Below are 26,537 nucleotides of genomic sequence, written 5' to 3'. Positions count from 1 at the left end.
CATTCATTGTGAGCTTTTAAAAGCACACCCCATTCTTGGTAAGAGCTTCCCACGGGCTTCTCCTGACACGTGGGATTGCATCGGGGTCGTCAAGGCCCATCCGGCTACCTCCTTGACCTTAACACCAGCAGTGGGAATTCTCCTTCCCTCTCTGAGCCCCAGTGACACTGGTTTTCTTTTTTTAGTTCTTAAAACACAGCAGCACATCACATCTATGATCTTTGCATTTTTTTCCTTCTGCCTGAAATACAGCTCAGTCCCATCTTACCATGTGGGTCTTACCCTCGTCCACATCCTGGCAGATAAGCCCCCCAGACTACCCCTCTGATGTCACAGCCCCATCTACCTCCACTAGGCTGATCACACCATCCAGGTTAACTTCCTTCTAACACTAAAGTGTTGATTTGATTGTCATCTATAATTTCCACAACAAAAGAGGTATTTTCTGTCTCATTCACTACTGGGGTACAAAATGATGTCTTCACAACAGGGGCTCAATAAACTTGTAGTAATGAGTGAAAAGCAAAGTAATGCTGGAATTCAGTTGCAAATTACTTTCAAAATCTAATTTAAAGGCTTACTAAACTCCATCTACTGGAAAATATAAAATTCTGTCTTATGAACTAAAAATTTTAGGCAAACATCTCTTCGGAGAAGTTGGGAACTGAAGTGAGGTTATCAAAACAACGCCTCTGAGAATTTTTTAAATCTCAATTAATTCTGTAGTTGGTTATGCAAGATCCTAGCCTTTTTATTGATAAACCAGTCATACAGCATTAGTCATATGGGGAAGCAGAAAAGGAAAGGTGAAGTAGAAGCAGGGGAAGGGTGGAACTGTGTTTCTCATCTCCTGATAGCTTGGTAGGTAGATCAAGTCCTGATTCCCCAGTCAGCTTTTCAATCTTATCAATAAGGCATTCCACTGATAAGCTTCTGGGGTCCTTCTTTATGTATTAGTTAACGCCCCTCCCCCCAGGGCATTCCCCATCATACCTCTGATACACACCCTTCCCAGAGTGATCTAGCTTTATGTTCTTAATTGATGTGAAAGACACCTTGTAGGGTTGGGCTCCTGTGGTCACAGAGTTCTGACTTTGCTTTAGGAATATAGAACAGTAGGTAATAAAATAGAGGCTGATAGGCCACTTAGGACTAGCAAACCCACACATGAGGTTTTTTTCTAACTCCAGAATTCCTTTCCCCTTGAGATTGATATGCTGGATCAGACCATACATACCAGCAATCTCTCATTCTCTGGACATTGCTCTCATTGTTCTATCAGATTTAACTGCCTGCTTTGAAAAGAGAGTCGGAATATGCACTTGTTTTGACTTCTTACAACTCCAAGTGGGAGTATCAAAGGAAATGAATGCACAAGTTAATCAGCCTGCTACATGATATAAGTGTAAATACACTGCAAGAAGTTTTCTTGCGAGGTGTTGGCCTTCCAAGAAACTCCCAACATTTCAGCATGAAAGACATCATATAAAGTAACGAGGGATTCCACTTGAAGGTTTTTAACATTCCCTTTCTCCCATGCCAGGTTCTAAGCCTTGAACAGAAAGAAGGCTGTTTGATGCCTGAATATATAATAAGTTTTTATTGAAATAAGTAAAGTGCTCCAATGTCTCATTCCAAAATGCCAAATCTGATGATTTCTTCATTATAATGAGGCCAACTTGCTGCCTCAGTCGTTAAACCTTAAGTGGAAATCCCACTTTTATCTGTTCACTTATTCTTATATGACACTACAGATACTGAAGTGAACACCGACCTGGTCCCTAGCCTCAAAAAGCCAAGATTTAAGCAGAGAAGACAAATATTAAACAGATAACAGTTAACTGCCTACTGACACCAGAGATCATTGTTCCTCATTAAAAGATGCTGAAACAAACAAACAAAAAAAACCATAGTGGATCAGAATTTCTCTTCGTTATCAGGGGAAGTTTCAGTGAGGAAAGAGAGATCATAATGAACATGCAGGCATTCACCAGGCCAAGGCAGAGGCCTACTCTATTACCTCAGACTAGGAAACAGCAGGTACAAATGCCCTAAAGTGGGAAGAAACTTGGTTCCTGCAAGGAAAAGAGATGCTGGTGTAGCCAAAGCAGAATGAACCAGATGAGAGTAGCAGGAGCTGAGGCTACCCAGAAAAATGTTGCTCTTTGACCCAGTACCAATGGGAAGCCATTAAAAGGTGCAGCAAGGCCTTCCCCTCATTTTGCAGAGGATTAAAGTGCAGCACTGCAAGTGAGCCATGCCAGTTGGATCCCCAACCCCGAGGTGATCCACATGGTGCAGCAGACCTCTCCTGACCCACCCACTGCTCCCCTCAGCAGTGTACTTCCCCACTCTGACTCTGATGAATCCTCTCACCATGCCTGCACCCCAGTTCTGTATGAAAAAAAATAAATAAAATCTAAAAAGAAAAAGGTATCACAAGTAAGTAGATCATGATCAAATATCATGTGTCTACATGAAAATAAGGGAGGAGGCCATCAGAGGACTACTATAGAAGCCAAGAGTTTCTTAAAAGCTGAACCCTGAGTCATGAGAATCACTTGGGGTGTTTATGGAAAACAGATTCATTAGCCCACCTCCAAACTATTAATTCCAAATCCCTGTGACAGAGGCATCTGATTTAGTCCCAGGTTACAATGTTATAATAAACATTTATGATTAAGAACCAGTAACAATACTAGAGGAATTCCAATGATACTTAATAAAATAAGTAATGACTGAAATACAATAATCTGCCTTTATTTGTGCCTGAGTTCCTCCTTCTAAAATTCTGGTATTACAACTCTGCTTTCCAACTTCCTTTCTACCTTATGGTAGCAAAGGTCTATTTTTATACTAGCTCTATACTCGCTGATCAATAGCAGTCTTATTTAGAGTAGAAGCAAGCACTTTGATTTCTTCCTCACTAGAGCAGATCAGAGGAGTGAAAACATCAAGTTCAGTGGTGTTACTAAACATGTTTCATTCTGATTGGAAACACTGAGATTGGGAATAATATCATCTTTTGTATGTTCAGCCATTATAACATCCAGACCTCTCTGATACACACAGTCTCAAATGATCCTCACAATAATCACAATTTACAGATGAGGACATGGCAGCCTAAAGGGCAGAGCAATTCCCAGGCCACACGACTGGCCATTCACAGTCAAACCCACACACTCGAACTCCAAAGCCATGCTGAGGGAGCCATGCCAGCAGGCTCCCATGGCTGGGACCCCCCTCTGCTCACCCAAGGTGCTCCCCATACCACCCTCTACCCCTCAATCCACACGTGGCATACAGGGAAAGGCTAGGCCACGCGAGGAGCTGTGAACAATCACACAAGCTCAGCCAGTATCCCTCGGCAAGTCAAAATCAAGGAACCAGCGCCATTTTTAGTAGTCGGAGGAATCATTTATAAACCAGAGATCTTATAGGGGAGGGGGACAGAGAGGGATCTGAAGGAGGGAGGAATGTGGGGGGTATGGTGATGACAGATGGGGGAGAGGGAAGTAAACATTGTTATAAAATGAACAATAATGTAAGTAGATAGATTAAAAATAAAGTTTTTTTTAATAAGAACTGGAAAAAAAAAAAGAACCAGTGAAATAGCATATGGGGTTCAAGAATATTGAAACAGCATGCATACCTGACTGGATATAACTCTGTCCGGAAAGTGCTGGGAAAATACTTTCAGTGACATTTTTTTTGTCGAAAATTTACTTAATTTACTTACTTTTTCTTAAACCTTTTTAAGATTTATTTATTTGTACATACAGAACTGGGATAGAGGCCAGAGGCTCAGGGGCGGTGAGAGGCTTCACCAGAGACAGAGTGGGGAGCAGAACAGGCAGATCCACGAAGTACACTGCTGAGGGGAGCAGCGGGCGGGTCAGGAGAGGTCTGCGGTGCCATGTGGTTCACCTCTGGGGCAGGCGGGAATCAAACTCATGTGGAAGTGGCTTTAGCTTCTCAGTGCTGTGCTTTAACCTGCTGCGCCACCAGGGAGGTCCTTTTTTAAACCTTTTAAACCCTTTTTCCTCTTTAAAAGAAAAACAGCAGTAAAAATATTCATGATTGTTTAATCACTGATTTGAACTACTTTGAAAACAATTCAGTGGTCTTCCTTTAGAGTAATTTTTCAAAAATGTAGACTTTCATTTTGTAATACCTTTTTAAGAAAAACTTCAAGTGCTGTAATTTAAAGTTTAAGCTGTGCTTTAAAACAGCAGCAAAACTGTAGTGTAGTTTTGTTATAATTAACTGTATAATATAAACCTAGTTATTTTCATGCAAGCCTAATTATTTCATCATGGTTGACAGTTTTTGCATATTTGCTTTATCTCATGCTGCTGAAAATTTTTTTTACTGGTATTGTAAGGTTCTGTCAAAGGAACTATTATGTGGTGACTTGCCTATATCATGAATTATTTAAGACTTTTATAATTTTTTTATTATTCAGCATTGGGACAGAAAAGACACCATTGTAGGCAAATTAAGACAGAGCTATTGCATGTCACCAAAACCAGCTTAATATTTAGTTTTCATATTAGCAGGATAAGAGGTCACGGAACTATGAGAAGTGATAACTGCCTTAATCAAACAAATATATGAACTTGTCAAAAAGGTGTAAAGGTGACATCGTCAACAGGTTCTGGATTTTCAAATAGGCACTCCCCTGCCATTTAAGAAAAAAAGGGCAACATTTCCCTTTCCAGGAATGTGATTTAACTTAATAGCTAAGCTAATAATCACTAGCTGCTTATTTGGGGCAACAAAGCAAGCACTGTCTCCACAAGTGGACACAATGGTCGTGAGTGTGAGATGGATTTAAGAGTCTGGTGTGAGTGACCATTATGTAACGAGTGGGGAGGCATGAATACCTCTTACATAACTGCATGCTGCCCTGTTGTCTAGTTAAAGTCAGGGCTTTCCCTTCACATTAAAAAGCTCTCCTTGGTCACTGCCACAGCTTGTAAGGTTAAAAAACTGAAATTATATGCAGCCGGGGAAATCAAACCTGGGGAAATCCACCTGTGAAAGTAAACAACGAAAGAAGGGAATGAAGAAAAGAATGTCTTAAAGGTTTAGAAGGCAATTGTGGACAAAGGTAGAATGTATGGAAGATGACAGGGCTAGAGCTAAAATGAAGGTCTGTGCTTAATTGGGGAGAAAATACTGATTGTTTCCAAAGTACTTATGTAATTTGACGAGTACCTAGGAGAGATTTAGAAGTACATATGGACTTATGGTGCCAAAAGAAAATAAAAATTGGCACAAGGGGCCACTGGTATCAGAAAGAGTAAGTGTCTTGTAAATTCTGCTGCCAGAGCCCCAACCTCTAATTCCACACCTGCTCAAGGTGTGGCCTCTGAGACAGGGAAGGGAAAAGACAATACTTTCACATTCTCTTACAGAAGGTCTGGAGGGAAGTTGGTCAGGGTGTGAATGAGGTCAAGGAAAAAATCATATTTTAAGAAACTTTTATGGAAATCACATACCAGCGATCCTTCATGGGGTGATGGTGCGTTCAACACAGGAAGTAATCGTCCCCAGGAGGCTCCGTGTAAATATCAACATTATAAAATTTTGGGCTTGTGTTATTTGTCAGCCTTCAGAAGTAAACCACCTTGGCAATGCTGTCACCTTCCATTCACAGTCTGGTGGACCACCAGTATTGCAAAGGGCCATGTAAAGTACCTGTCCTATAGACGATGACAGAGCAATGCTCCTCCTAAAATAAAATGACCCCACACAGCTACATCTTCCCCGTTCATAGTCGCCATCACTTTCTTACATTCATTTATTCACACTTATTCACTGTGTCTTCTCTCTGCTAGTTGTTATGTAGACTCTGGGAATGTAGCAAGGGGGAAATGGCTAAAACCCACCTCTTCATGGAACTTACATTCTAATGCTTGAGAAAGTCCATCAATTAAGCAGAGTAGCTGACAGGACAAAATAAAAGCAACTATACTACCCCAGACATAATTGGGATGCTAATATAAAATGACTGCCCCTGGATTTATAGAAAATGTGGGAGAAAGTAATTATTTTCTCTTAGAAGTGTCAAAGTATGCATCCCAAATATTAAGAAAGCAATGTTTTTAAAAGTAAGTATAACCATTCTCTAATGAGAAAGAAGAAATGTAGGGCAAGTGTTTTGCTTAAATATGAAATAAAAGAAAGGACAGAGCTAAAGAAATCAAGACCATGGCATAGGTTTTCCAAATGATTAGCGACAGAAAGATGACCCTGGCATCAAAGTGGCTTACTAAGGGTATCATGTGTCTAAAAGCATGGCAACGTGAAAGCGAACTGTCATAATGAAGTGGGTCTTGTAAAATGTTGAGGTCAAGTCAAAGAGTTTTTTTCAGCCATACTAAGGGCAGGAATAAGAATGGGAGCAGCTTTTGTTGAGAGATGCGGCAATGTCAGCTAATAACCGAGAGAAAAGAGGAACTTCGCTCCTCTTCTGTTTTAACCTCTCTCTCAAGGAAAGTGGAAAGGGTAGGACCAATGTGGTGAAGAACCCAAGACAGAGGAGGTGATAGTATGAAAGCACTTAGCCTTATAAATGGTATCTTGTCTCCAGGACCACAGAAATGACCAGAATAGAGCACTGAAAGAACCAGCAGATGTATTCAAACATCGGTGAATGGCATCTTCACAGCAGCACAGAATCATAGAAGTTTTTAAAGGTTGGCCACAAGAAAAGGTACCAATTTTAAACAGAATTAAGTAGATCAAAAGCAATGAAGTGGTTGCCTGACTGTCTGTTGGCAGTATCCCCAATGGCTTTCAGGCATCCCATCCAGACCCTAGCACGTATTAAGTAATGCTGCTGACAGAATGCACATAGATATTTTTAAAAGGCCCACTTACTCTGTCCTTAAGTCTTTATAGATATGACAGACTATTTTAAACTGAATAGTTGGAGAGTTGGTTATAACCATATGCAAATCAAATGCTAAGAAACACTGAATGGTGTGACAATGTTAACTACCGAGTACTTGTGAGAGCGGGAATGTCTAGAATCTTATACAGAGCTTTAGCCATACTGCTTAAATCGTCTCAATAAATGAAATGAATAATTATATTGATTAAACTAAAGTGAAAGTGAGAATGGAAACAATGGTTTGCTGAATCAGAATTTAGAAGATTTGAGCGGGGATGGGGGGTGGGGGGAAACCTGGACAGATTAGCTAAGTATTTTTTCTGCATTAGACATTTAAATCAATTCTGCAAGTCTCAGCTAAATTAAACTTTAGACTTAGTTTAATAATTACTATTACAAAAACAAAAAAGGCCAAGGAATCCTAGCTAAACCTACGTCAGAACAGAAAACATTTGCAAAGAGATCTAATTGAAGTTTCATATGTGAACTTTCAAATACTGAAAAGAACCATATAGTACTGCCAGTCATCAACCATTTTTAACTTACAAAACTGGTGGGTCCAGACAGAACAATTTACTAGAAGACTTCATATGATGTCACAGAGAAGCTCAAAGTGCTCTGGAGTTCAGCAAGAGACAATTCATAGAAGTGGCATGCAAACTGGAATTTGAGTGATAGGTAAGATTTAAACAGATTTCCTCAAGATGTAATAGTGGGAAAAGAGACCATAGGGTGGAAAAGTAAATTACGTTAAACTGGGAAGTTTGTAAAGTGGAGACACAGGAAATCAAACCAGAGAGAGTGGAACTAGACTTCAAGGTTCTAAAATCCACTGTGATGAGCACTCTGAAATGTTACATTTTCTACAGAGGCCAAGACAAGACCTGGCACTGAGAAAGGCTCAAATGTGAATGAATTAATGAAGTATTTATGGTAAGTACAGAGCAACAAGAGATCAGCTCAAACACAGCTTCTGGTGGTCATTTCATCCTCACATTGGAATTGCATTTCATCTCTGGAGAACTTGGTGATCATTTAGTCAAATTCCGTAAAAAATTCTGGGTGACTATCAACAGGGCTGGAAATACTCAAGCAAAAAGAGGCGAGAGGCTGTCTGGCCCTCTGCCAGTTCTGAGGCTAATCTAATTCACCAGGGTAAACCCTCCAAAGATGATCTCGGTTCAATAACTCTGAAATCTTGTGCTTTTGGACTCTTTCCTGAAAATGGATGCCATCAAAGTCTACAAGTTTCAGAAACAAATGTTTGGTGGCTTTTGTGGGCAATTGTTTTTAAAACATCAAGCATGTCTAAGGTATAATTTTAAAGAATCTGACTCCAGGAGAAAAAGCTCAAGCATTAGTCACATGTTTTACATTTCTTACTCTTGCCTGCCAGATTTTTTTTTAATTAAGAAAGGAAAAATGGGTCAGCCCAAAAGAATTTTTACAACTGTCAGAATAAATGCAAGGCCCATACAACCCCATAAATTTCATTTCTGGAGCCGTTCCCCCTTCTCTCTGGGGTTTGAAGTGTCCTTTATGGAGAACCCAACCCCAGTCACAGTTCCAGTAACTGTCCCTATACCTTCTGTACTGTCAGGAGGGCGAGTGGGATCCTGGAAGAGGGTCCATGCTCTTCTGACTTCAACAGAACATAAGGGGAGAAGATCCAAGGGTCACAGGGAACCCTGTCTATCTCAGCTTTGTTCCATGCTCATTAAGAAACCACCCTCCTGTGATTTGGTGATGGGAAACCCAAGGGGATTGCAAATGAGATGGAAAAACGCACAAAAATATGTAAAAATAAAATATTATAAAATTAAAAAGAAAGACAGAAACCACCCTCCTTCTCAGAAAGCAGCACCACCCATGAGGCCATCTTGCAGAAGTCCTCAGAAGCAACCGAGCAGGGCAGTTCTTGACACAAGAGTGTCCGCCTGTGTCTATGCTGGCCTCTCTCAATAAAACTCAAATGCAGCTGCCCTGCAGCTCTCTGCCCATCTGTCTTGGCAAGTGCTTCATTTTTCCCTTCTCCTTTTCCTAATAAACCTGTCCTATTAAAATGAAAAAAAAAAAAAAAAAAAAGGGCCCTCCCTGGTGGCTCAATGGGTTAAAGCACAGCACTGGGAAGCTCGCTAGGCACAGTTGCTTCAACACAAGTTTGATCAGCCAGGGAGCTGACCCACATGGCACAGCAGACCTCTGCTGACCCACCCACTGCTCCCCTCAGCAGTGCACTTCATCCATCTGCCTGTTCTGCCCCCCACTCTGTCTCTGGCGAATCCTCTCACTGTCCCTGCACCTCTTGCCTGTACTCCAGTTCTACATGCATAAATAAATTTTAAAAATATGTAAAATGCAAAGAAGAAGGCAGAAGAGGAGGAGAAGGAGGAGAAATAGAGGAGAGGGGGAGAGGTGAATGAAGAGTGTTGAGGGGAAGGTGTGAGGGAGGGACAGGAGGAGAAAACCACCTGAGGGCTGGAGGAACCCTTGTGTGACAAAACACAGCTGCAAGACTTTCATCACAAAACTGCTGTCGCCCACAGTCACCCTTCACTCTGGGAGTCTCCTATGGCTGCTGCTTTTAGGAGGAGCGCTAGGACTCATAATTACTTTCCTGCAGGGTCTGGTTGAGGTAATGAGTTCCAGAAAAGCTTCCTCCCACCAGGTCTAGAACCCACCTGGCATGCCTGCTACCAACCTGCAGCCCAGATGAGGCCTCCTGGAGATGCCATAGACTCATTGGGAACAGAAATTTTCCAACTTTTCAACCATAATTCAAAATAAAAAGACACATTTTACATGTGATTCAGTACAGAATAAGTTTCACAACCATGCTGCTCTGTTATTTTCTATTTCATGCTGCTCCAATTTTAAAATATGGACATATTTGACCCACTAAATTGATTTCAGAACCCACTAATAAAGTACACCCCACATTTGGGAATGAGAGGCCCTAAAGCAAGGTTGTCTAATAGAAGTAGAATGCCAGTTACAGTATGTACTTCAAATTTGCTAGTGGCCACATTTTGTTTATAAGTAGAAAGAAGCAGGTGAAATTAATTTTAACATAATATTTTAACTTATACTATCAAAATGTTATTAGTGATCATTATAGAAAGCTACACTACCTTCTTCCTACTGAGTCTTTGAAATTGGTATGGATTTTATAGGCATAAGAGATTTCAGTTTGTACCAGTCATATTTTAAGAGCTGGCGTACAGCTACAGTACTGAAGGGTGAGACCCAGGAGATCTCCAGCATCACGTGGTGTATAAAAGCAGGAGGAAGGGATGTCATCCACCCCACTCTTGCTGAGTTGTACATTCACTCTCAGGCCCTCATCTGACTACAGTGACTGTATTATCAACCTCCTCGTGGAAGCTCTACCACCCTAGTCAAGGATGGAGAGGAGTTCTCCCAGGGAAAAAGAAGAGAAATGAGGCTTGTTAACTGAGAATAAGCATCATCACCTTGAAACTCCTCAAATGCCAAGTCCAAGTGCATTCCTTTGTCTGGAATGTCTGAAATATAGCAAAAGCTTCAAAACATTCAAATTAAAGTAACTTTTTGAGAATTTGTCCTGAAAAACCTATCTTTCTGATTACAAAACTGAGAAATAGGATAATTGCAACTATGTTTAAAATGCATGCCTGTGAACCAAGATTGGAAGATAAAAAGCAAAAGTTACCAGGTAACAGCAGTAGGTTCATGGGTGGTTTAAAAAAAAAAAAATATATATATATATACATATATATATAATGCATGTGTGTATATATATATAATGTGTGTGTGTGTGTGTGTACAGTGTATAACTCTTGTAAAAACAGCATTGTTTTAAAAAAGGGTTTACTATTGAATCCCTATTCGAGAATAATGGGAAGGGAAGCACACTGACAAAAAGGCAAGAAAGCTCATTATGTTGCTACAAATGACGAGTTTGTCTTTATTGACTGCTGAGTATTATTTCATTGTGTATATGTACCACTGCTGTGTCCGCTTTGTGGCAGAAGGCCATGAGGGGCATAGCAGTCATGGAGCAGGTTTGCGAAGCAACTCTGCTACTTGAGCGGAAGCTCTTATGCCACTGATTGAAATCATACAGACTAGTAAAAGCTGATCATGCAACAATGGTATGAGGAATAAAGTCCGGAGGGTAGGATAGGAATGGGGGACAAAGTTTTATGAGGGACAGGGAAGGGGACATCACGATCATGGGTCAGGACACATTTGCGTCAGCAAAGTATTTGATGTTATCACAAACAAGTTTTTCCAAGACCACCATGGAGATAGTCACATAATCAGGTCAACAGTGGCTTAGGCGTTCCTGGGCCTGCCTCATGATGAGGGATATTCTCCGTAGGTAGTCAAGGAATGTTCTGCTGTGATATGCAGACAGCAGAGAGGTCACAGTTGCCCATGAATGGCCAGCTAGTTGCCAGCGCATAGGAACCCACACACAACATCTTCCTATCCATTCATCTGTTTGGGGGCATTCCTTTGTTTTGGGTGTTTCCATGATGTGGCTACTGTAAACCATGCTCCAATAGGTCTGCTTTTGGATTAGTGTTTTTGTGTTTGGGTGGATATCTTGGAGTAGAATTGTTGAGTCTTATAGCAGATGCATGTTTAGTCATTTATGAAACCTCCATGCTACCTTGATAGGGGATGGACTAATCTACATTCTCATGAACAAACTGCTTGGTTTTAATAGAGTTATTTACATTGTGACAGTGTGAAGGAAAAACCAGCCACAGCTGGAAGTCTGAGCTGCCAGCCTCAGCTTTACATATGGCCTGAAAGAGAAATTTCAGGCTTAAGAATATAACATCACAGAATTGAAGAAAGTTAGAGAGGCTAAGAAAAGGTTAGTGAGAGCTGCAATTTATGCATATGATCGTCTCTCATTTGTATCATTTTTTTTTATTTTAAAGTCCCATTTTGCCAAGGAATAATGGAAAGAGGAATGTACCCCCATAAAATGTGCTATACAACAAGCCTGCCAGCAAGTCTCAGAGAAGCAGCTTCATCATCCATCTGATGCCCTAGTGATCACAGGCATGGAGGGTGTCAGTTCCCCAAGAAAAATGATGTTGCACAAAGCATAGCCCACAGACAGGCTTGACACTGGATTCATGCCAGCTGAAAGTAAATTGCAGCTCTCAGATAGAAGATGCAGGACATGTGAATACCGTCATAGAATAACTTCAAATTCAAAGCAGACATTGGGGTGCCAGAGGTCTACCCTGACCCTTCACTAAAACGTATATGTCATCAAGAAGATCATGGACTAACAATAAACAAACAGTCCATTCTCTGGAGGCTACCATCATAGTTATGTTACTTTTCATAAGATTGGGTGATGTGTCAAACAATATGACAAAGATAAGGCAAAAGTAGCATTTTCCTTTTTTTTTTATTGTGTCCTTAGTTGAAAGACAAAACAGAAGTGAAATCTAACTTGCTGATTCAATATTTCCCTTTTGTTTCAAAAATGGGATTTACACCATCACCAAATGGCAAAATAACAAGTCATAAAGCTATATGTTTTATAATAGATAAGATCAAACATGGGTATGATGCTTACCCACCAGCTATGTCTCAAACGCAGTCTGAGACTGGAATATGATATCTGATTAAATACAGATTTACTCTACCCCCAATGAACAAAGTAAAGAAAAACACTAAAAAAATAGGTTGGTGTGATAGGATAAGTATGGTAATAGAACTACATTACTCAGGAGACCCAGATAAAAGGGTGATTACTCCCAAAAGGGATCGTGGAGAGTAGAAGAGTAGAGATGACATTTGATCTGGGACTTGAAGGTAAGTAGGAGTTGGAGTTCATCAGTCAGTCGGTGAACAGGAGAGCATGCAGGCCGAGACCTGGAGTGAGAAGCCGCAGGGCTGCATATGGACACATATTAACTTGCACTTTACTGTGGGTAATGAAAGCCTCGACTCAGGGTCTCGACTCTTCATAGGCCTGCTTCTTTTCATAGAGACATACACACAGGAAGCCAGTGGAGGGAAATCCTTCAAACCTTTCTCTGTGGGAGGAATGACTATCAGAGAACCCCTCACTGCTGTAACCGAGCAAGACAGGGGGTAGGTTCAGAGCTGAAGCCGACACAGGAGCTGCACTGGGCACTGGGAGGCCAGTCATCTAAAGCTTGACAAGCCTTTATCCCTCCAGCAGACACTCATGTGGATAGCCTAGTTTAACACTGGATAAAAAGTCATTTCTGTAAAGAACGTCATAATCCTCCAAACTTAATCCTCCCAACAAACTGTGTGTGAAGAAACCCTTGAATAAAGTTGAGCTCCCTGAGAAACACTTCTGTGGAGCAAAGAACAACAGGTCCTTGCTTCTTTAATGGTATGGCAGTGTGTGGGATGAAAGCGGGGTTCTGGGGCTTTGTGGGGTCACTGCTTTACACAGAGACTAACATGACAACCCGTCTCCCTTAGCGCCACACAGACTAGGCAGATATCGGGAGAATTTGAAGCTTGGCAGGAACACTAAGGAGAGCAAGTCACCAGACAAGCATTTCTGTCCCTGAAATTTTAGAATCTTCAGTCCCAGCTCTGAGCCCTTCGGCCAGTTGACAACAGGCTCAAATGACAGACAATGGATGCGGGGGGCTTGAGGACTTTGACAGAGCATGGAAGGATCTTACCAAGCTGGGGGTTGGGGGGGGGGGGGTTAGGAGGGGCGGTGCACCTATATGAATACAAGGAAGGTCAGACTGGTGGGCAAACAGCCAGAGACCCTGGACGCTATTTTTATTCCAGAAGGAGGACAGGAAGGAACAGAACAAAGAAAAGGAACTCACATTGAAGAAATGGAAAGCAAGAAGGAAACAACTGTAATAAACCAATGGCAAGACAGTGAGAAAAAATAGATCTTTAAAGTAAAATTTGTGTTTCTAACAGGGAAGTCAGGTTCACTGCAGGAAAAGGCTGAAAGAGAGAAGAAAGCACAGAAAGCAACCACAGGAACACTAAGAGGAAGTGCTTTAAATGCCTCCATCTTGAGAGGGTCAATGCAGGTCGGTGGTAACATTCTTGCCTCTGGCATTAGGTCACGAGTTCAAGTCCCTCATCAGGGTTTGGCCTCAAACAGCAGCCTTGAATTTCCAGCGGCTCAGCAAGGCGGGGAGTGCTTTCCATTCCTTCGTGCCTTCCCTTTGCTGCCCTTCTCTGTAACCAATTAAAAAGTACTTAGGAAGAAAGGGAGCCGCAAGGGAGAATCCACTAGCAGCCATTCTCTCAAACAAAATCAAAAGATAAAAAAATACCAAAGAGAGGAAGGAAAAAGAAAAAAAGAAAGTTTTCACATGCAAGGTATTCAAGGCATTTGTAGACTCCTTGTGTGAATGGAGTATGTTGCTCACCTCCAGTCTTCAGAGAAGAGTCTTACCAACTGCCCAAAGTCATCGTTACCAATAATAACAAAGATGGTGCAGAGGCAACAAGCTGAACAGGAAGATACTAGGTCATCAGCAAGCTGGATGGAAAACAGGTGGAAAAGGTTCCCTCTGAGATGATGGGAGAAAGAGGAACCAAGTAGCCATAAGCCCATGGAGGAGAGGGTGGGAGAGGGTGGCTCCTAGGTTAAACACCAACACAAGAACTCCATCCATTTGCATAATTATTTACATATCAAAAAGAATAATAGTCCCATTAATGCATCAATACAAACCACACAGGCAAGAGCAAAATAGGTATTAACCTCATTTCACAAATGAAGAAACAGGAATTAAACAGTACTGGGGTATTCTGAAAGTTACCACCTAAGGAACGACAGCCCAGTCCCAGTTGGAGGCTCATGGATTTCATTTGAACATGGGGCACAGTGAGAAGATTTATTTTCATTTATAACTTACACAGTTTAATCTAAGACTTGAGTTTATAGTGTCAGCACAAGTTGCTAACATCCTAAATGATGCCAATTGAGAAGGACTAGTATAATGGTTACCAAGTAATGTGCAGAAAAATGGTTTCCTAACCTTCCATTTTTCAGTCCGAAATAGCAAGTGGAGAGCACAGACTATATAACCCATTGTTGAGAAGAAAAATATTTTTTAAAGTGTAAAAATAGGAATACCAACAAATCAACGATAACGGGAAGCGGAAGGAATTTAAAATGTGAAATATCAGAACCCGAGCAATAATTCAGACTTCGCTGCACAGGCAGTCAGAGGAAACACAACAAAAGACACTATTTCCAATCACCATGGATCCTAAGCCCTGCCACGGCCCATGGCGAGAGGAGAGAAAGAGTGACATCAGGAACATGCCTTAAAGCCTTGCTCACACTGTTTCTTACGCAAGCAATCTGATTCACATGCAAACCAAAGCTCCAGAGGTGTGTGTAAGAAAGGTACCCACTCTTCTGGAAGCTTCCACGGTAGGGATCAACAGAGATGTTGGCCATGGGGTCCTGACAAGAGCCCCTCACTGAAGGAGCATCTTGCACCATGCTAGCACAGAGTCAAACACCTTCCACACAGAAAACTTTCAGGCCTCAGGCCTTCTGCTGGAAGGCACAGCTACTGTCCACTTCTCCAGTGAGGGGCTCAGGCCTAAGAGGGTCATAGCTCAAAGCTCAAGCCCCTTGGCAGAGGTGGGTTCTGAATGTCTCGCTGGGGGCTCCACAGCCCAAGCTCATGAACACCAGGTGGGTGACCCAGAACACCAGGTGGGTAACCAGGACCCAGGGATCCTGCTGGAAATAGCTGTAATAAAAACAGCAGGTTACAGCACCTGCAAGGGGGGAAACTGAGGACAAAGAACTGAGAGCTGATTCCCCAGTCAGTCGAGATGATACTGGTTCACTAATAAGTGGTTAAGCTTTTTTCTCTAATATACACTCATTGAGTAGCATCATAGGAGGAGTCTACATTTAGAAAGGAAATAGCAAATCCTCTCCCCAAGCTTCACAAACTAACCAAATGCTTCTAATTTCCTGAATTTTTTATTTGGAAGTATAAGTAATCTCAATAGACAAGTGTTACAATTTTAATTGGAAAAGTCATAACTATTAGCCAATGTCTAATCCAGTTTCAGCAATTTTTATCTAGATCCATTAATATTCTTTTGCTGGATCAAAACTGCCCATAGCTTCTAGCTCTGTCTCCACAGGTGGCAGAGGTTGGAGTGTGAAGGTTTTAAAGAACCTCAGTTGATATGACTAGCCAAAGACAACCTACTTTTAGAAGAAAAGATTTGTTTGCGGCCTCAAATTATCTTTGGAATTATTAAACTGGAAGGACTTAGTCTCAGCTCCACTTTTATTAAAGATGAAAATAGGCATTCAAATCAGCAGGAAAGAAAATAAAGAAAAGCACTGGAGCCACTCAATGCTTTACAGAAAAGAGCAAACAAACAAATGTCTGGAGGAGTTTACATGGGATAAGATTAACTGTGTGGAAATGAATTCAATGAATGAACCACAGATGGCACAAGCAATTCAATGCTAGAAAACAGAGGTAATGAGTCTAAGAGGCTAAAAAAATAGGCACCCATCACCCACCCAGCAGTGCACCCCTTAGATGTGACATCCTGTATCCCGTCAAGGAGAAGAGGGCTTTGAGTTGCAAGCAGGTCTAGCAGAGACCACAACCAACGAACACAATCCACAGCCACATTCATGAAAGGCAGAAGTGTTTCTGTTACAGGGCAATCCAATGTGAACTGGGTTGTCTGTCTGTGGGTCTTCACCCTCGGCTTAAAACTCAATTGTACTGCAGGCACACACAGAAAAGGTCAATAATGGGTTTATTTACAAAGGGAGAAAAAAAGGAACAACCAGGGAAAGAGAGAGAGAGAGAACAAGTTAACCAGAGCATCCTACCAGTTCCGCTGACTTAGAACTACAAAAGCACACTGAAAGCTCATCAAAAGCCAAGCGATCAGCCACCAGCCACGAGGCCAAGGGAGAGAGCAAGAGAGAGCTCAACATGGCTCCCTAATATGTGTGTGTGTGTGTGTGTATCCCCAAAAGTCCCAAAATGGGCTTAGCTCTGCCCTTGGGTCCTCACAGTCCTCCCTGTGGTATTGCTGGGAGTGGTAGTTTCAAAGCAGGGGGTGGAATCCACAAAGTCTGTATTTGCAAAGTTCCTCCAGGAACTCCCCCTAACATTTCTACATGTGAAGCCAAGAGGTTCCAGAGGTAAAAGAATGACAGGCTCTCAATGCACAACCGACAGCGCTTCCCCCAAGACCCAGAGGGTGTCTTCCACCGAACTTTGTGAAATTGCCCTTTATTCTTCCTTCCTTCCACTCTTTTCATTCTTTTTAAAACTGAAAACAGTTTCTAAAGACCAGTTAATCAGACAAACATGATATTGACACAATTAAGGCAAACACAGCAAAATGCAAAAAAGGCAGGCTTTGACCAGTTACACCCAAGAGCCCAAAGATCACCCAGTTCCTAAAAAAATGGAATGTGAAAAGAGTTTAATTTAGGGTGTGTGTGTGTGTATGTGTGTGAAAGAGAGAATAAGATTAAGATATGGTAGTGGAAAACTAGGGATTTCTTAGATTTTACCAGTTTTTATTTTATTTTATTTTATTTTACTTTATTTTATTTTATTTTATTTTATTTTATAGGATTAGTCGAGTGAGCTGTCAGAGCCCCAAAAGCTGTAATGCCAGCAGTCAGAATAAATAGTGTCAAACAGGGCTTAAGACATGGAGTAGGAGAGGGAAAAAGAACAGGCCACTAACCATAAAATTCCTTGTGTCTCTAACAACACAATTAGAAGTTTAACTGCTGTTGTCTAAAATACAACTCTGTAATCATAGTCCTGTGGGTTCCATTTTTATTCTGTCTCTGTGGCTTACAGACTCGATTTGTTTAGTTTGTAGGGAAACAGAAGACCTTTTCTTTTAAATAAGAAAGAAACCACCAGTTCTGTCCAACTTTCTGGAACCTCTGCCTTGTTCACAGGGAGCCTGAGCTGAGATGCCGTCCCTGGATATGTCACCCCAGGCATGCCTGGGCTTGGCTCTCCTGGGGGACCCTCTGGCAGGAGAGAAGGCATTTGCCAGTAGATACAGCATAAAAGGTTGACTTGAAGTTCCTAGTGCATTTCTTCCAATGAGGAGAGAGACAAGGACCCCAGATAGTCAGAAGGCTTTTGACTTGTTCTTTGAAACCAGGGGTCCTAAGACCTCTACCCAGTAGAGGTATTCTTAGCCTCTACTCTCCCCACTCTCTCTCTCCTCCGCCAAGTTCCCCATCTGCTCGCTTTCTTCTGCTGCCACCATTTCCACTCAGGTCCTAACCCCTTCTTCCCTTAATTACCACCTTGCCCTTCTCTCCCCCTGTGTAGTCCCATCAGGCAACTTTCCAATGCATCACTCAAAGCCATCATCTTTCTAAAATGCTAATCTGACCACCCTGCTGAAAAGTCTTGATGGCCCAGATTTCAGGACCAAGGAAATGCCACCTCGTGGCATACCAGGAGGTATGCCAGCTACCTCAGCTGTCACTTTTTTCACCAGCTACCTTGGCTGTCACTTTGTCACCAGTCCCCTCACTGAGCCCTCACAGTGCTCCCTTCTCTGCCACCCCACTTTCCCCCAGGCTGGAAAGTCTGTCTCCAGTGTCTGCCACACCTTCATTCAACTTCTACTCACTATCAAATCTCCACTCAAAGCTTCTCCCTTACGGGTGACCTTCCTTGAGGGGCTTCTCCCCTACCCCATCTGATTTACAGGCCTGCCCCCCCCACAGCTTCCCTAAAACACCAAGCTCTGCCAGAACAAATTACACTCTACCACAATATATTGTACTTAATGCAAGTTTCTGAACGACCCCTATCACCACCACCACCACCCTTAAGTTCAAGAACAAACTGTACTTGTTATAATTTGTATTCCCAAGATTTAACATGGTGTCTGGCATAAAGTCGGCTTTTCATGAATACAAATGAATGCAATGGGAGGGGAACTTAGCAGACACAAATGCAGATGAGAGCACCACATAGAAGCACTTGCAAGCAAACAGTCCAGAAGCTGCCCCAAGTCCAGGCTCTACGTCAACTCTACACAGATAACACCCAACTCTATCTACCTGGCCACGGAGCTAGCTGAGCTTTTCCAGTGGAATGAAGCTGTAGTGAGTCTCTTCCTCCACTTCACTGGTATTTCCCTGCTCTGTTTACAGAAATCTTTGATTTTTCTATATACCATGGGTCGAAATTTAAATGTTTACTGATGTTAGCTTACTTGGCATATTTTAACATAAAATGTGTAAGCCAGCCACAATGGAACTCTGCTTATTCAGAAGAGTGGAAACTAAAGAGTGGAAACTGAAGGAGTATGTCTGTCACAGACAAAGGGAATTAAGGCCTGCACTCGAGGAAGGAGACAATCCCGAGAAGTGCCCAAGGGGAAGGCTTGCTGTGTTCCTTTTTGTGCTCCTTTTCCTTCTGAATTTAAAGCTCTAAGAAACTTTCCCTTTATCACTTCTCAGAGGAATGAAGTATTTTGATAACATCGTTTCAGCAGAATGGTCATTTTACATGTAAGGAGTTTATGTTTATGCCGTTCTGCATTTGCTGGGGGTAGTTGTGTATTTTGAACTCAGTTGGGCGTCTCCTAAATTGATGGACTGAAGTGCTTATTCTCAATGGCACACCAAATGTTCCTTCACACAGATCCCAACAGACTCGGAACACAGTGAAAAGACCCAACATAACTGCATCAGAGGCAACTGAAATATATTGGCTTTTCTTTTTCTTTGTTGGTACAGACTTCCGTATTTGGGGATTAATTATTTTAGAAATGTTTCCAGGGCCAAAGGGAAAAAAAGACCAGTTGGTTCATTTAGAGATGGCGGGTAAGTTTTGAAATTTACTCTCTAAAGCCTAAATTAAACATTCCAATAGGCAAGACTAATGCAACCCAAAGGTCTGTTTTCCTAGAGGAAAACAAGGATGAACAACTGTAAACTACAGGCTCCTCTAGGGCTTATCTCCCTGCATTTCTAGAATCCTGCTCCTGAGCTCTCTAGCCACACATAGCTGTGATGCTTGCCAACACTGTTTAACTCATGCCTTGCCTCTCTTTCTTCCCCCTTCAGCAATAGGACAAGAACATTTGGATCTTTTTTTTAAAGATTTATTTATTTATGTATACAGAACTGGGGTACAGGGGCGGTGAGAGGATTCACCAGAGTCATTGTGGGAAGCACAGCAGGCAGGTTGATGAAGTACACTGCTGAGGGGAGCAGCAGGCGAGTCAGGAGAGGTCTGCCATGCTATGTGGAATCACCTCTGGGGCTGGGGATTAAACTCGCACTGAAGTGGCTGCAGTTAGCTTGCAGCGCTGCACTCTAACCTGTTGCGCCACCAGGGAGGGCCCTGGACTTCTTGCTTTTAAAACACATGGGGAATGAATTCTCCAGTTACTTCACTGCTGTGAATTCTTGTGTTAAAAGAACAGGCACTATCTTTATCCCCTGCCTTGTTGCAGAAAGGGCATTAAGTCAGTTATCATTACTCAATAGATTTCTGTCACTCTTACACCCCTTCCTCTTCTTCATGCTGATTGTATTTTAAATGAGGAGCAACCACATATTCAAATTTATCTAGACAGTCTTAGTCCCCCATGAGGGATGAAGCTGCATTCATTTATTCTGTAAACATGTATGGCTTTGTCATCATTCCCATCTCACCAAGCTTACTGTCCGGTGGGGCATACACACGGGCAGTTACAACAGAATGAGGTAACTATATGACTGAGAGATAGAGAATGCTTCTAGAACATGCAGCAAGGGTGTCGCCTCCAGCCTGGGAGACCACCTTCCCAGAAGTGAAGTTGGCTGAAAATTCCTGGAACTGTGTGCCATTTGTAGGCACTAGGAAAGCAAGGCCACAAAGATAACAAGCAGAGTTGATGCAAATAGTGTATCCAAGGGATAGTCAATTCCTCCGTCCAGATGTGATAAGTAAATATGTCACACCATACAGTTGTGACAAGCACCACTGACCCCACATTACCCAAGGACTGGCCACACAATTCACCCTATACACTAATAACAGATTCCAGTTCATTTATTTATTTATTCATGCATGCATGCAAGAACTGGGGTACAGGCCAGAGGTGTGGTGGTGAGAGGATTCACCAGAGACAGAGTCGGGAGCAGAACAGGCAGATTGACTGAAATACAATGCTGAGAGTAGCAGCATGCAGGTCATCCTTTTATTTTTAAATATAATTCTACTTTTTCCTGTCTTGTTTCATTAGCTTAGTCTCCCAACTGCCAGGCACTTCAACTCAACCCAACAAGGGGCAATGCGGGAGTAAGTATGATAAACAGAGGTGTGGGAAAAGGAAACACTGCCTGCCTCCCCTCAGGACCTCATTACCACAGAAGTAGAACTGAGAAAAGCCACCTAACTTTCCATTGCCCATTCCACTGCCTACAAACCTTGCAGAGTGACAAGAGTACTGGTCACTGTCCAATAGCATATTAGACTGCAATAGTTTTACTGAGCCGTCACCCTCGACGCATAGTGATTCCACTTGTCATAGAATGATACAATCTCAGGACTGGCAGCGATATTGCAAAGCAGCTGCACACAACCATTCCATCAACTTGTAGAATGCCCAGTGGTTGGACAAGGTTACAGCTACAACCAGTGTTAGTACTGGCCCTCCTGTGGAACAGGATAATATTCCCACTTCGAACTTACCCTAGGCTTGAGACATTCTTCTGACCCCTGACACCCCTGACACTTGAATAGGATATTCTCCCTAAAATGGTTCATTCCCCGCTCAACCATTTCTTCAGGATACTTTCAAGGTACAACAATAATGGTGGAAACTAAGAAAAATAGTGTTTTGACCATTGACTCTGCCAAAAATCACTGGGTATTCTATAAGTTGATGGAATGGTTGTGTGCAAATGCTTTGCAATATTGCTGCCAGTCCTGAGATTGTATCATTCTATGACATATTGGAATCACTTTGCTTTGAGGATGATGGCTAGATAAAACTATTTCAGTGTAATATGCTATTGGAAAGGAAAGACTGGGCCAACACTTCAGTAATATTTGGCTTTTCAAAATTTTCCAGCAGAGAATCGCTGTCAATGGACAAGGTTGCACCTACATGTATAAGTAAACAGTCATCCAGTTCACATCCAAAGACAGCGAGTTCTGTTTCAGAAGATCCAGTGAAGGCAAAACTGAACAAACAAAACATAAAAGAAAGTTCCACGTGTTTGAATGGTATCTCACCACATATTTAAGGATGCATCATTTTCTCTCCTTCCCAAACTGATTCTTAACAATGTGTTCAGATCTGACTGCTAGAAAATACAAAAACTAACTCAAGTCTTTCAGGCTGTTTGAAGAAGCATACTGAGCTCTATGCCCACTCTCCTGCACTGTGTAACTTCACACTTCACACACCAGTAATGAGCAGCTTATCCACATGTTGCCATCTGCACCACAAACATCTCAGCATATAGCTGTCAGCATTCAAGACATAAATAAGAGAAAAGAACCACATTGCTCAAGTCCTGAACTGGGTGCAGCATCTTAAGGGAAAGTACTCTGGGCTTGGCTGTCCTTGTGGTCCAGAGTTCTCTTCTACTGTGATGAAAACAGCAAAAGGTCCCAGAAGTTAGGATGCACCTAACCATCTAGGTTTGAATCCAGCTGCAACCACTTTCTGTGTGATGCTGGCAGACAATTCAACTTCTCTGAAAATCAGTTTTCTCACAAGGAAGCCAAGAGCTACCTATACTATAGCCTTACTCATAAGATGGTTGTCACATTTCAATGACACCCTCACCTCACCTCACCTCACCTCAGTCTCTAATTAACAATAAAACCAGTTACCTTGAAGAATTTTGAAAGGGCTACTGGGATGTCAGGGGACAAATATGGAGAGGACACTCAGCCCTAAAGAAAAAGGTCTTGGTGCCCTCCCTGGTGATGCAAAGGGATAAAGGACAGCACTATGAAGCCGAGTTCAGCCACTGCAGCACGAGTTTTGTCCCCTATGGAGAGGACACTCAGCCCTAAAGAAAAAGGTCTTGGTGCCCTCCCTGGTGATGCAAAGGGATAAAGGCCAGCACTATGAAGCCGAGTTCAGCCACTGCAGCACGAGTTCAATCCTGGACAGGGAGGTGACCTATATGACACAGCAGATGTCTCCTGTCTTGCCCACTGCTCCCCTCCGCAGTGTATTTCAGGAGATCTGCTTTTTCTGCTCCCCACTCTGTCTCTGGTGAATCCTCCCACCCCACCGCACCTCTGGCCTGTTCCCCAGTTCTTATATGAATAATCTTGAAAAAAAAAAGAAAAAGAAAAAGGTCTTGTAATTGCCTTGGCTCAATTGGTCAAGTCACACTTAATTAAGTCTGGAATTTCCAAGGACAAAAATGGAGCTTCCCAATAGGACACTAAGACAAGAGCTGGGGAATTCCTCCAATTTCCTCCGGAGGACTGGGGCGGGAGCTACAACCCAAACCATACTGCTGAAATGGTGGGAAGAAGAGGGGAAGGATAGAGCCTACCACAAACTAGAACTAATTTTTTTTACATTATCCTTCACCTCAATTTATCAGCTCTTATTTCTAACTCTGGGGTGAACCAACGTAGCATTCTGTGTAAATCTGAGAACATTTGGTAGGGGACATAAGAGAAGCGGGGTCCAGCAAACAGGTCAGTGGCTAATATTAAATAATTGGACATCCAAGTAAACTATCTTTTGGGAGCTGGAGGTCTACAGTCTTCCCTGTGACTTGCTCATTCACTGCCATTGTATTTGGCTAAAACTGTCACCCAACAAAATCAGTGTCATTGAAAAGAGAGGAACAACCCACCATCACAAAATGTAATGACCCTTTTTTAAGAAGTCTGATTCAGAACATGTGGGTCCTTCAGAAATACCTAGGGAGGCCAAACCACATCAATGCCACATTTAAATAAAAGACATACACATAACCACCAAAGCAAAGTGATGACTTGTCATAACTAGCTCAGTTCCCTATCAGGTCTGCTGGTGATGCACCTAATTAATTTTAAAATCATATTCTGGGTAAGGCACCTGCTTCATAATTGGAGACTTCAGGCTTTCAAAGGAAAGGTCCCCACCTTTCAGATTACAGGGTATACCTGAACCCCAAGGATAGAGCGAGAGAAGCTGAGCCCCTGAGGAACCCCAAGTGGTGAATGTCCATGTTAGCAGAACTGAGGGGAGGAAGTCACCTGTCGGCCACCACTCCATTCACTCTGGGAGTCACACATTGCCTCCAGTCTTCACATGAGGTTCTGGGCAGTTTTGTTTTCTGTCCTCCTTTACACCCCCATCTTTGAAGGCTGCTGAATTTTCTGAACAAAAAGTTACTGAAGCCCAAAGCCAGTCAGGATTGGAAGCCCTTGTGCAATCTGCATTACACTCAAGTCCAGTGCCTGCAAAGCTTCTATGTAGCTAGCTAAAGCCAGGTGAACCACTCTCCCTCCCCCTGCTTTGCTGACCACTGCTTTCTTTCTCAAGGCCTCTGTGTTCACCACTCCCTGACTTCTCAGGGAATTACTTTTACCTCCAGATCCAGAATTCTTCCATGTTCCCACTTGTTTCTATTTGCCCAAGGAGCGATACTGTCACCAAACTTTCCATTTCTTACATCCCCTTGATCTGGAATGTGGTGAAGCGTCCATTAGAGGATAACAAATAATCATATGTGCCCACCTAATACGTGTAGTCTCTGTAGAACAGTCTCCTCTATGGAAGCAATATTTCTGCAAAGGCCCAGCATACTACCCAGAAAGACATGGGCACAATCCTCCTGGAGGAGGCAGGAAGGGAAGTTGGGGGTAAATCTGCACCCCAATAGCAAGCAGATTTGGATGGTCGGTCCTCTGAGTATTGTGGGTACTTCCAAATGTACAGGGGTTTTCAGCACAAATAGGGGAAGGACAGAGAGAGGGAAAAAGTACCATCTGGGCAGAACTGCTAATGGCTCATGTCAAACACAGTTTGGCCTTCTGGTCCTGCTGCTCAGTGTTGCTTTCTGCCACTCCACCCCTACTGTACTGGCCAAATACCTCGAGATGTTTCTAAGAGGTTCTGAATTATTGACAAACCCAGGGAAGATGTTTTAGAAAACATTAAGTACAACAGACCTGTAGAGCTAGTGCAAACAGTTGATCATTGGCAGTTTCCTTTATAAGCAAAAGAGACAGGGGAGGGAAAAAGCCTGCCTCTGCTAAATAATAATGATATTCACAGACAGCAGACACTGCAACTCCAAAGTTCAGTCTCTGCAGCTTTACTCACCCCTAGCCATCTTGCTCCTTTATTGGCAGCCTGTTGAATCTGGACTCTTTTGAGGGTGACATGGTAAACAGCTCCTTCCTCTACCTCTTCACCCCAGTCCTGAATCGAGCTCTGCCAGGGGGTGGGATAAAGAGAAAGCAAAAAAAAAAAAGTTTTTTTTTTTCCTCTCTGCTAACCACAATCTATCCCAGCTGCTTTGCTGCTTACACCAGCACTTGGGGCACAAGAAGGCTGTTCAAAATAAATATTACAATCAAAGCAATATAAGACACAGCGATAGGGGGAATGCTGAGACTTTCTTGGCCCCCAACCCTTTTCTGAGGTATCAGGATCCCTGGACTTTTCCATTTAGTTATTTTTCCTGGTCTTGCTCACATATCTTAGGTTTTTTAGTCTTTTTGTTCCTTCTAAAAGCAGCTGTAGGTTAGTCCTAATAAAGTTTTCCTCCGTAAGTGAAAGGAAAAATAATTCAGTTGTACTTTTATAAGTGTCTCGGTTATTTGAGAAACTACATTTTAACCTCAGACACACAAACAAGTGTTCAAAATGCCAACAGCCCGCCTCACTCCTTGGGAAGTGAAATGCTTCTCTTTTTTCTGCTCATTGTTTTGGGATCCCAAAAAGTTAGCGGAGCTAGAATTCTTTTTATTCCCGTAAAATAAGCTAGCGAGTGAAAAAAAAAAAAAAAGCAACGCATCATCATATGGCTGCCAGCAAAGTGGGCGCAACGACCCCCTGGATTTCCGATCCCAAAAAGTTAGCGGAGCTAGAATTCTTTTTATTCCCGTAAAATAAGCTAGCGAGTAAAAAAAAAAAAAAAAGCAACGCATCATCATATGGCTGCCAGCAAAGTGGGCGCAACGACCCCCTGGATTTCCGAGTCTCCAGCTAAACTTTTAATTTGTGTTAAAGAGCAGCGGGAACGCAGAAGCGCTCCGCGGGTCACTCAGACTCCCCAATTCTTTCTCCTTAAAAGTTTTCCTTTCCTGACACCTAGCTGCCCCAGACACACCAAAGGCCACTGCTGAGAAAGTAGGGATCGTTTAAAGGAAGAAGACACGCAGAGAGGAAGGCATACAAAGCAGAGTGAGAACGCTTTAGCTCACAAGTGTGGGCTCGGATTGCGCCGCTCACTTCGAGTGAGTCCAAAACACGCCCAGAGAAAGCGGGAGAAGGTCCCCACCAGAGAAGCCTTGGGAGAAGACAGAGTTCTCGTTACCATTTTAGCTTGCCAAAGCAATTTCATTCTCAGTTTTCTCTTCGGTACGTGGACGCGGCATGATGCGCCCTCTCCCAAGGCAAACGCGGTCTCCGCCGGGCTCAGCCC

The 26,537-nt window shown here is 42.6% G+C and overlaps 1 protein-coding gene across 4 annotated transcripts in view; it reads right to left on the bottom strand.

The window, feature by feature from the left end:
• Positions 1–26,537, bottom strand: part of RGL1 (ral guanine nucleotide dissociation stimulator-like 1) — a 255,146-nt gene that overhangs the window by 99,037 nt on the left and 129,572 nt on the right. For 2 of the 4 annotated variants that reach the window (XM_012729126.1, XM_004688560.2), the window contains exon 3: positions 25,211–25,321. The exons of 1 other annotated variant lie outside the window; for it this stretch is intronic. In XM_012729126.1, coding sequence (XP_012584580.1) covers positions 25,211–25,321 — 111 coding nt within the window. Of the gene's footprint in view, positions 1–25,210; positions 25,322–26,429; positions 26,532–26,537 lie in introns of those variants that run through there. One more of the 4 variants, XM_004688561.2, reaches the window with a different exon arrangement.

The sequence above is a fragment of the Condylura cristata genome, unplaced genomic scaffold (genome assembly GCF_000260355.1).
Source record: "Condylura cristata isolate star-nosed mole 26May11 unplaced genomic scaffold, ConCri1.0 scaffold00024, whole genome shotgun sequence".
Classification (NCBI taxonomy): domain Eukaryota; kingdom Metazoa; phylum Chordata; class Mammalia; order Eulipotyphla; family Talpidae; genus Condylura; species Condylura cristata.
This window is presented reverse-complemented; position numbering and strand designations above follow the sequence as displayed.